The sequence below is a fragment of the Episyrphus balteatus genome, chromosome 1 (assembly GCF_945859705.1).
Source record: "Episyrphus balteatus chromosome 1, idEpiBalt1.1, whole genome shotgun sequence".
Taxonomy (NCBI): Eukaryota; Metazoa; Arthropoda; class Insecta; order Diptera; family Syrphidae; genus Episyrphus; species Episyrphus balteatus.
In genome coordinates this window covers 133,405,344-133,417,475 of record NC_079134.1, presented here as the reverse complement: position 1 = coordinate 133,417,475, position 12,132 = coordinate 133,405,344, and the positions used below count along the sequence as shown (strand labels likewise).

Sequence of the window (12,132 nt, the reverse complement as noted above, 5' to 3'; positions counted from 1 at the left end):
TGAAATCCAAGAATTTCTTTGAAGTCTGGTTGCCGAGATATTTACAATCGAAATATATTTTTTTTTTACATTCGAAAGCATATATTTTCGGATCAACGTCTCGAAATAAGTTTTCGTTTAGAGATATGAGTTCACAGGGAGCAGGTTTATCCGTTGAGGTACAAAAAATACAAATTTATTTTTTTCAGATTTTCGAAAAAAATCCATGGTTAACCCCTTGCCTAAAAATTTCAAATTTCAAATTTCAAAAATTTCTTCCAAATCAATCGACTGAGATATCAAAAGAAAGGTGTCTTTAAACTCTATTCACATATGAAATCCAAGAATTTCTTTGAAGTCTGGTTGCCGAGATATTTACAATCGAAATATATTTTTTTTACATTCGAAAGCATATATTTTCGGATCAAAGTCTCGAAATAAGTTTTCGTTTAGAGATATGAGTTCACAGGGAGCAGGTTTATCCGTTTAGGTACAAAAAATACAAATTTATTTTTTTCAGATTTTCGAAAAAAATCCATGGTTAACCCCTTGCCTAAAAATTTCAAATTTCAAATTTCAAAAATTTCTTCCAAATCAATCGACTGAGATATCAAAAGAAAGGTGTCTTTAAACTCTATTCACATATGAAATCCAAGAATTTCTTTGAAGTCTGGTTGCCGAGATATTTACAATCGAAATATATTTTTTTTTTACATTCGAAAGCATATATTTTCGGATCAAAGTCTCGAAATAAGTTTTCGTTTAAAGATATGAGTTCACAGGGAGCAGGTTTATCCGTTTAGGTACAAAAAATACAAATTTATTTTTTTCAGATTTTCGAAAAAAATCCATGGTTAACCCCTTGCCTAAAAATTTCAAATTTCAAAAATTTCTTCCAAATCAATCGACTGAGATATCAAAAGAAAGGTCTCTTTAAATTCTATTCATACGTGAAATCCAAAAATTTCTTTGAAGTCTGGTTGCCGAGATATCTACAATCGAAATATATTTTTTCTCACATTCGGAAGCATATATTTTCGGATCAACGAACGTCTCGAAATAAGTTTTCGTTCAGAGATATGAGTTCACAGGGAACAGGTTTATCCGTTTAGGTACAAAAAATACAAATTTATTTTTTTCAGATTTTCGAAAAAAATCCAAGGTTAACCCCTTGCCTAAAAATTTCAAATTTCAAAAATTTCTTCCAAATCAATCGACTGAGATATCAAAAGAAGGGTCTCTTTAAATTCTATTCATACGTGAAATCCAAAAATTTCTTTGAAGTCTGGTTGCCGAGATATCTACATTCTACAATCGAAATATATTTTTTCTCACATTCGGAAGCATATATTTTCGGATCAACGTCTCGAAATAAGTTTTCGTTCATAGATATGAGTTCACAGGGAACAGGTTTATCCGTTTAGGTACAAAAATACAAATTTATTTTTTTCAGATTTTCGAAAAAAATCCATGGTTAACCCCTTGCCTAAAAATTTCAAATTTCAAAAATTTCTTCCAAATCAATCGACTGAGATATCAAAAGAAAGGTCTCTTTAAATTCTATTCATACGTGAAATCCAAAAATTCCTTTGAAGTCTGGTTGCCGAGATATTTACAATCGAAATATATTTTTTCTCACATTCGGAAGCATATATTTTCGGATCAACGTCTCGAAATAAGTTTTCGTTCAGAGATATGAGTTCACAGGGAGCAGGTTTATCCGTTTAGGTACAAAAAATAGAAATTTATTTTTTTCAGATTTTCGAAAAAAATCCAAGGTTAACCCCTTGACTAAAAATTTCAAATTTCAAAAATTTCTTCCAAATCAATCGACTGAGATATCAAAAGAAAGGTCTCTTTAATTTCTATTCATTTCTATTCTTTGAAGTCTGGTTGCCGAGATATTTACAATCGAAATATATTTTTTCTCACATTCGGAAGCATATATTTTCGGATCAACGCACAGTGTGGCCAATCACGAATCTAGCTGGACAAAATTAATAACTCGCGTTAAATCGACTTTTTTTCTAAACAGTTTTAAACAAATGAATGTGAATAGATAAAATTCTATAAAAAAGAAAGATTTTTTAAAAAGAAATCTTTAATTTCTGCAAAAAGTGGGTTAAAATAGTGATGAAGAAAATGCATTTTTGAATTTATGATTCCGTAAACATATTCTTATGGATATACTTAATTATTTTAAAAAACGCTTGAAAAATCTCAATAAATAAAAACTCTATTTCTATTCACGAAAAAAGAGAGGCAGAATAATTAGGTTTTATTAAGAAATAGAACTTTTACACACGTTTTTGCCAGGTGACATACATGATTTATTTTCACAATATCATGCTTTAAATTAAAATTTTAGCAATGATTTTAATTAAATATGCTTCACAATCATAAAAAATGGCATCACCTTTAAAAATATCTGCAGATAATTTAAAAAAGTAACTCCTTTTTGTGCGATGCAAACTTGAAACATAAGGTCCTATTAAAAACAGCTGTGTTTATATTACCTTCGATGTTTTTCAAGCTAATAATTCTCTAAATTTCTTCGTGACCCTATTTCTGGCCTTTTACACTTGCTTGCTTTTTGCATTGAACTTGTTTAAGATGTTCCGACAGAAAAGCATCATTCATCAATGATAATGCCTCATTAGATTGAAAATTCCAGTGGTCTAGTGGTTCCAGAGGATCAGAACTTAATCTTTTATACATTTTGATCCTTCACTCAAAGAACATTTCGATAAATCCTTTCCGGTATTATTGGAATATGCTTTTTAAATTTTGCGGAGAGCGATTCTACTGATTTTAACTATTTTCTAATGGATAGGTGCACTTAGGAGACTTTTAACCTTCCGTTTGTTATATTTTTCCCGTTTTTTTAGTTTTTAAAAATTCTTTTCTACTTTTGTTTCACTATCTACTGTTTTTGTTTATGTAGTTATCACATAATATTGGTCAAGCAAAATGAAATTCATGTTTAAAGAGTGGTCCAAAGTGTCTTCCACCTTTTTTGTCTTTTTTCGCTTAACTTGAAGCACAAAACTTTTATATATGTTTTTAATTTTTATTTATTGTCAAAAATGTTCCAAAGATGATACCTGCTCATTAAAAGATCAAAAAAACTGTCTTTTCGATCTTATTTGGCAGTTTTGACACATTTTTCGAAAATTTGTTTTTTTGAAAATCTTGACTTCATTTTGAAAAGTGAAAAAAGTTGTATGGCGGTCGAGAAAACGCGAGACATGTAACTAGCTAATCTTAATGACAACACTCCACCAAACACTAATTAATTAATTTCAGACCGGAAAAATGCGGAAAAATTAACTTTACCTCTATTTGAAAAACAAAGATATTTTTTTTTTGCACTTCCTAGCCTTCATACAGAATTTATTTTTTTTTAAATAGTTTCAATGGTAATTAATAAATAAAAATTATAATACCTTACCCCCAAATGTAGATTAACAACTAAAAAAAACAATTACAACAAAAAAACTACCACAGCGTTTTTAGTCGTCAACCAAACTCAAGCGAAAAATAGAATACTTTGTATTATCTCCATCCAACTGTTGACAAGAACCAACTTTCAAGCTTAGCTTACGATAATCCGAGATGAAAACAAAAAAACCAAACATGAATTACAGTTACCCATTGTATTGAGAAGCTCTGCTCATGATTTAAAATCATGTGGCTAAACTTTTTTTTTCTATTTTGTCCAGTCAGATTGGCGAATTACCACACTGTGCAACGTCTCGAAATAAGTTTTCGTTCAGAGATATGAGTTCACAGGGAGAAGGTTTATCCGTTTAGGTACAAAAAATACAAATTTATTTTTTTTCAGATTTTCGAAAAAAATCCAAGGTTAACCCCTTGCCTAAAAATTTCAAATTTCAAAAATTTCTTCCAAATCAATCGACTGAGATATCAAAAGAAAGGTCTCTTTAAACTCTATTCACATATGAAATCCAAGAATTTCTTTGAAGTCTGGTTGCCGAGATATTTACAATCGAAATATATTTTTTCTCACATTCGGAAGCATATATGTATTTTTGGATCAACGTCTCGAAATAAGTTTTTGTTCAGAGATATGAGTTCACAGGGAACAGGTTTATCCGTTTAGGTACAAAAAATACAAATTTATTTTTTTCAGATTTTCGAAAAAAATCCAAGGTTAACCCCTTGCCTAAAAATTTCAAATTTCAAAAATTTCTTCCAAATCAATCGACTGAGATATCAAAAGAAAGGTCTCTTTAAATTCTATTCATACGTGAAATCCAAAAATTTCTTTGAAGTCTGGTTGCCGAGATATTTACAATCGAAATATATTTTTTCTCACATTCGGTATTCGGAAGCATATATTTTCGGATCAACGTCTCGAAATAAGTTTTCGTTCAGAGATATGAGTTCACAGGGAGCAGGTTTATCCGTTTAGGTACAAAAAATACAAATTTATTTTTTTCAGATTTTCGAAAAAAATCCAAGGTTAACCCCTTGCCTAAAAATTTCAAATTTCAAAAATTTCTTCCAAATCAATCGAGTGAGGTATCAAAAGAAAGATCTCTTTAAACTCTATTCACATATGAAATCCAAGAATTTCATTGAAGTCTAGTTGCCGAGATATTTACAATCGAAATATATTTTTTTTTACATTCGGAAGCATATATTTTCGGATCAACGAACGTCTCGAAATAAGTTTTCGTTCAGAGATATGAGTTCACAGGGAACAGGTTTATCCGTTTAGGTACAAAAAATACATATTTATTTTTTTCAGATTTTCGAAAAAAATCCATGGTTAACCCCTTGCCTAAAAAAAATACATTTTCAAAAATTTTCTCCAATTCAATCGAGTTCGATATCAAAAGAAAGGTCTCTTTAAACTCTATTCATACATGAAATCCAAGAATTTCTTTGAAGTCTGGTTGCCGAGATATTTACAATCGAAATATATTTTTTCTTACATTCCAAAGCATATTTTCGGATCAAAGTCTCGAAATGAGTTTTCGTTTAGAGATATGAGTTCACAGGGAACAGGTCTATCCATTTAGGTACAAAAAATACAAATTTATTTTTTTCAGATTTTCGAAAAAAATCCAAGGTTAACCCCTTGCCTACGAAAAATGCATTTTCAAAAATTTCTTCCAAATCAATCGAGTGAGATATCAAAAGAAAGGTCTCTTTAAACTCTATTCAGACATGAAATCCAAGAATTTCTTTGAAGTCTAGTTGCCGAGATATTTATAATCGAAATATATTTTTTCTCACATTCGGAAGCATATATTTTCGGATCAAAGTCTCGAAATATGTCTTTATTAAGAATGATTTAACAGGCAACAGGCCTATCTATTTAGAGACAAAAATCTATTTTTTCGGATTTCTGAAAAAAAAAATCCAAGGTTCACTAACCCCTTGCATAAAAAATACGTTTTTCAAAAATAACCTTCAAATCCAACGAGTGTCTCTTTAAGCGCTATTTAAAATTCAAAACCAAAATTTCCTTTAAGGGCTGGTCAATTCTACTAACTTTGTAGCCCACTCTTCTCGTTTAGTTTCCGTGCTGTAGCAGCCTATACACTTATTGCAATGCAATTTTTTAGTTAAAACAAATAATTTTAATTTATTTTTAAATAATTTATTGTCAGATTAAAAATATATAATATATCTTTTTTTTATTTTATTTTATATTTAAATTTAATAAAAAAGGGGGGGAAATACACAATAATGTTCATAAAATCCCTAAATTCTTTAAAAAGATTTGCTTGCCATTATAATTTATGTAATAATTGGCTTTTGTGATGATAAAATTTGAAAGGAAAAGAAACACAGAATAAGAAGAAAGTACAGTAGAGTAGAGTAAAAAAAAAAAATTACATCGAATGCAAGAAAGGCACTGTAATCGCTGTCATCGAAATAAAATAATGGTTTCACTATTATAAGTATTCAAACCTATCACTGTCTTCGTTCATCCATTGAGTGTTTATTTTAACTTATTAATAATAATATAGTAGTTGGAGAGAAAATGGAAAAACAGGAGTCCAATATCGATCAATATTCTCCTAGGGAATGATTAAAACTCAATAACTCTAGTCAAAGAGCGCTGTGGTGGATTTTTTTCGGATGCTCAGCAATGTAGAACACATAGATGAGTGGAATTGCAAAGCACAGGGCTAAGATCACAATGAATAAACACACCCACGACATGTCACAGTCCGATCCTGACCAATCCCATGGACGAACCGCCGGACCGGGTATTATTCTTGGCTGAGGTATTGAATCGTCCAGATAGCCGCTCATCAGTGGTTCATAGTGATCTGAATGGTTATTCGACATTGAAAAAGTATTATCTGTAACGAAAAGGCAATACAAAATGATTTAAAAATAATAAATTGCAAATTATTTGAATAAGTTATTTTTTAATTTGAATTGGTATAGAAAAATGCTTATGATAGGCAGTCAAATTGCTGATTAAATTTGTTTTGCGGCCTAATTTGTAAAATATAATTTTATGACAAAAAATATGTCTATCAGAAGAAGAATCAGTTTTATAAGGTTATAAAAATAAGAATTGTACTGCGAATGCCGAATAAATTCATCAATTAATTAAATTTTACAAAAATTGAACAAAATATTTTGATTAAATGGTAAAAATTTGGTGGGCTATAGGTTTTTTGACCTAATGTTATTCAGAAATAGAAACAATTAAAACACATTTCTATAAAAGATTGTTTAAAGATGATAATAATTAAATCAATTCATGAATCCAAATATTGATCTTTGAATTCTTTCAAATATGTATGTAAGTAAAAAGACTTGCTCACCAAACCAAAACAGAGAAAATATGTACACGTCTAAACAGTTTTTTTATTTTGAAATAAATGCAAACATTTGCTCAGAAAAATTAAAGAAATAATAAATATGTAATCTTTTTCAAAAGCGCAGCAAAGAATCAAAGTAATTATTCATATCAAGTGCATGCGCTCGTAAAAAAAATCATCAATCGAAATTTATATCAACAAAAATGAAACAGTGAACTTGAGCAGTTATTTATAATCTCTTACTTTCACTTCTTTATACAAAGTCAGTTAATCGAGAAAAAAGGATGATTGAAAAGAAATATGCTTATCTCAAAGAGCTTATCACTAGTGCATTCAATTTACGAGTGCACTAGTAGAGTCAGAAATATTTATGAGGGAACAAGATATTGAAATGTGTTTGATATCAAAAACGCGTACCATGCTACTCAACCGCACACTCAACCGACTAAAAAAACGGCTGGGTAATAAATGCTGTTGTTTGGAAATCGTTTATAAAAGAAAACTTTTATATCCATCGCTACCTTATCGTTGTTCCATACATTTTCATACAAATTAAAAACGTTTAATATCCCCAAGAAATAAAAGCGTTGGTAAAAGAAAAGCAAAACTCCTGTAGTTTTGATATTCACATCTCAATATTGATTCTCCCGTGGGCAAAATTTGTTTGTTTGTTGTGCAAATAAAATAGATTCTTATGTGAGCAAATATTTTTCCGCTTCACCCTGGTTATCAATTCAAAAGGAATACATATCACCAAAATTTTCAATTAAACTTTCAATTACCATAATCTTATTTTGTTACGATGCAATTTTGACTAACCAATAAATTTGAAAACTTCGTCTTTATTTTTCAACAGCTTGTAACTGTACTTTGCATTGGAGTACTACAAAATAAATAAATCAGGAGAATAATACCGGTTCTAATATTTTGTCAGGTGTGGTCATATTAATTTGCCTCTATAGGTACATAAAGTACCCAACAAAAAAAAATGCAAACGAAAGAGATGAAAAGAGTTTTAAACTAGAACTAAGTTATTTTACATCGTAATACTACCAAATTTGGCATGCAATATTGAAACTTTTTCATTTTCATTAAACAGGGTCGATGTGTAGAATATCTTACTCCAAGAAAATTATTTAGTGGCCACTTCGGAACGTCGACATTGTCCATTTCCAAACAGATTTTTACTAACCTTCTGATGTTTTTGGGGTCTTGTTGAAGCTTCATCACATAGAAGGGACGATTTCGAATTATTTCTAAATGTCTTAATCGATCTAGAACTGTTTCGGCGCTTAAAATTTTTTGCAGACACCAAAAACAATGCAAAAATTATATCTAAGTTACTATAGAAAGTCCCTATTTCAATGCTTCTTATTTTAGAATTTCACGTGAATCGAATAGCAGAGTAGGAGTGATAGATACATGAGGTCTAAGAATTCACCTTTTGAACGGAAAGATCGGTTATCGTGTAGATAAAATGCGATGAAGTTTATTTTTTAAATTTGTATGAAGAAACGTTAATGTCGTTTTCCTTCACTCTATTTAGGATTACTCTAAATTTTTTCTCCTTTTTCTTGAGTTATGGAACATGAGAGTAATTCATTTTTGGTTTAATTGTGTGTGTGACGAGGCTCATTTCCTTGAAGAAAATAGTGATAACAGGCGTAAGGAAAAATTTTTATGAACTGAAAAAAAATATTTTTTTTACTTCTAAGGGGGCTATTATTACATGCAAATGCTTCATGTCATATTTTTTATTTCGAATATTAGGGTCCTCCTATACTCTCCCATACAAAACCATCTTAAAAGTTTAGCCGAGCTAAAATATATTTCAGCAAAGTAGTGCGCAGATTCAGTTAGAAAATCACACATTCGTTTTCAAATATACATTTTTTATCTGTAACAATTTAGAGTAGGTACGAAAAATAAGTCAAGAAGAACAGAGAAAAAATGAAGAAAAGAAAGAAATAATTTTTATTTTTTAAAAACTTTTTTAACTTATGTCGTTTTCTTTCACTCTATTAAGGAGTACTCTAAATTTTTACTCCTTTTTCTGGAGTAAAAGAACATAATGAGAGTAATTTTTTTTTGTAATTGTGTGTGTGACAAGGCAAAAATGGATAATTTCCTTGAAAAAAATAGTGATAACAGGTATAGGGAAAAATTTTATGAATTGAAAAAAAAAATTAATATTTATAACATAATGAAGCATAATAAGCGTTCGTTGATAAGTCTGCTTATACACGAAGACGCAAGGCGCAGAAATTATCTTCGAATTTGCTTTTGATTTTCGTTTCGGTGCGTCGCGCACTTCTACACATAGTATTTTTTTTTTTGGGTTTATTCTGTTCTCGATGCACATAAGAACAAGGGAGAGAGAAAGATCGATTTCTCCTTTGCTCTTATGTGCATCTTGTGCGTCTACGTCTTCGTGTAAAAGCAGACTATGTATTTTAGTTCCAAAAAAAAAAAAACCAAAATATACAAAAAAAAAACAACTCCAGTGGGTTCTATGTGCAACGAAAACTTTTGAATAAATTAAAAACGTTACTATACACAACTGACGAAGCAGACTCCGCGACCGATGAAATAAAATAAAGCAGAACAGCAAAAAAAAAGAACAAGATCAAAAAGAAACGTCAAAAAGAGTCACAAAATTTTTTACCGAGACTCACACTCACGGTAGAAAATCTTCCTTCCCTTTTTTTCGAACTTTATTTCTCCCTTGCTCTTATGTGAGTCTCGCGCTTTGCGTCTTCGTGTAGAAGCGGACTTAGTTTTAATTTGGTATATTTTTAATTATACTTCTGATCGGTTTTTTTCAGCCTAATTGACACACACCCTTGTTTGATAATTGTCAAATAAAAATATCCCATCAACGCAGAAAAAAAATGGGATATTTTTGTTATATGGCACAGCATTTTTTTTTTTTATTGATGAAGAACACTGGCTGAAATTTTTTTTTATTCGGTTTTCAATTTCATTTTGGAAAGAGTGAAGAATTAACGAAAAAATGGAAGAAATATATATGGCGGAATATAATAAAATAGAAAATATATTCATAATGGTTGTTTTTGTTAATAACAAAAGAGTTTGAAAGAAAAACTTTTCGCATTTTTCATTTTTCAAACAAAATTTTAAAATGTCAAACTTCAAATTCATAAGTGTGTGTGCAAATCGGTGTAAATCTGACTAAAAATGTGGAGTAAATCCGGAGTACTCCGTAGTACTAAAATTACTCCGGAGTAATTTGTTTTCACACCATTTGTGGCGTGAAGGAACATAAAACCTTCAAAAGTGCAAAAATAAGTACGAAAAGGGTACTTTCATTGGAGTGAAGGAAAACGACGTAAGTAGATTATTCGTGCGAACACGTCAACAATAGTCGTGTATTATTATTTTTTTATTAGGTACTCACGAAAAGGTTAAGTAGATTGTAGTTTATAGCTTGTTTTTACTAGAGCCCAAATAAGATAATTTCGCAAATTATCTAATTTTGTATGACATGTCAAACCTAATTGCGAAATTATCTCATGTGGGCTAAAAAGATCTCAGGAATATCGCAACCAATGCAGCTGAAAAACAATATGTAATAGCAACATTTGAAAAAGGAAAACAAATGATACAAAAAGTATTTGTATCACTTCCAAGAGTAACAAGTTTTTTATATTGCTCCTATTCCAACTCAAATGTTCCTAGTATTCAAAATAACATTTACCTTCAACTGAATCATCTTTGTAAGCATTATTTCGCACTGAAGATTTGAGAATAATATCGTTGATTGTATCTCCCGCTGAGTTCACCGATGCCACCAGCAACTTCTCACTCAAAATGTCATTTTCCAATGAATTTCGTACATTGTTTTTCTCACTTCCTTGTGGATGTTTCGGACTATTATTCCCGCTCTTGTGAACTGTTGGTAATGTCTCCAGCAGCACAGAGTGTACAGTGACAGGAATTTTCACAACCTTTCTCGCATGGATTTCGTTATCTTTATCAATTTTATTTAAACGCTTAATGTCAGCGACCTTGTTGGGGGAAAAACAAAAATACAGACAAACAAAACAAGTTCGTATTAATTTTTACTAATTAATTACAACACTCTTACCGAACAATGGAAACGTAAGGCAAGTGCTTGAAGGGTATCACCATCTTGGACTTGGGCTTCGATTGTGTTTTCAAATTTCGATTGGGTTTGGGGAACCCTTTGCATTGGCAAGAAATCCGTCGCATCATCGAAATGTTGGGTATATTTTCTAAACATAAACATAATTTAAGAAATAAAAGTATTAAAATATTTTTTGTTGTAAAATAATTGACACGACACAAGACAGTACTTACTTTTGTCTTTTCATTGCCATATTTTTTTGTATTAATGTTGGGGAATTCCAAGCTGAAAACGTATCTTCTTTTAGATTTTTTTTGGTTTATTTTAATAATTTTAATTCAGTTCGTTCAATTGATACATTATTTATTAAATTTTATTTTTAATGCAAAAGTTTGTTGGATATTTTTGTTTAAAACAAAAACAAAAAGAAAATTTTATGGAAGATAGAAAAAACAATGAACGAATTACAAAATCTAGCAAAGATGTGCAAAATATACAGATTCGCTGACAGCGAGGGAGATAGATGACAACAAGACAACTCAAAAAATGACAGTTTAGAAGTTGGGGCGCGTTCGGGAAGGAAACTTTTTACAGATGCGATGGAACGCGATGAAAATTTAAGGCAAATATTCACTAGAAAATTTATAAAAGTTGTGTTCCTTTGTCAGATATTACATGAAGCCTCAAGAGGCGCGCCTCTTTTCAAAACTAATGAGTGCAAAAGAGAAAGAAGATAAAACAAAAAATTATCCGACCGGAGAGTCGTGGGCCAAAATTCTGAGACTCTTTTTTGACGTTTCTTTTTCCACTCTTTCTTTTTTCAACATTCCCTTTCATTTTTTTTTGCTTCTTAGTGGAATACAACAACAACAATACTTAAATTAAAAGAGAAATGTCAAATTTGAGTCTTTGACTCAAGAGGCGTCGTGTAATAGTACGCGCCTCACAGAATGATTATCAAAAGAAAATTCGAAAAAAGAGTCAAGCCTCTTGAGGCTTAATGTAATAGTTGACTTTGGCCTAAAGTTTCTACTGCTTAGTACTTCTGGTTGTATTCAACTCCATTTCTTCTATAGAAAAAATGTTTTTGAATGGATTCAGAAGTATTAAAAAGTACTTTGCTGAGCCCAAAAAGGAACACAGACAAAAGTATTTAAACCGTATTCAACAAGTTGTATCTTCTAAAATTGATGGAATAGCTGATATTTAGTTCTGGTTCAATGTTAAAAG

General features: G+C 30.5%; 1 protein-coding gene across 1 annotated transcript; it reads right to left on the bottom strand.

The window, feature by feature from the left end:
• Nucleotides 1-5,615: 5,615 nt before the first annotated feature.
• Nucleotides 5,616-11,363, bottom strand: LOC129905289 (lysM and putative peptidoglycan-binding domain-containing protein 4). Its single transcript, XM_055980732.1, has 4 exons — nucleotides 11,136-11,363; nucleotides 10,903-11,050; nucleotides 10,513-10,822; nucleotides 5,616-6,323 (listed from the first exon to the last, which is right to left on the bottom strand). The coding sequence occupies exons 1-4, from the start codon at nucleotides 11,153-11,155 to the stop codon at nucleotides 6,067-6,069; spliced, it is 735 nt and encodes a 244-aa protein (XP_055836707.1). The 5' UTR covers nucleotides 11,156-11,363; the 3' UTR covers nucleotides 5,616-6,066.
• Nucleotides 11,364-12,132: the final 769 nt, after the last annotated feature.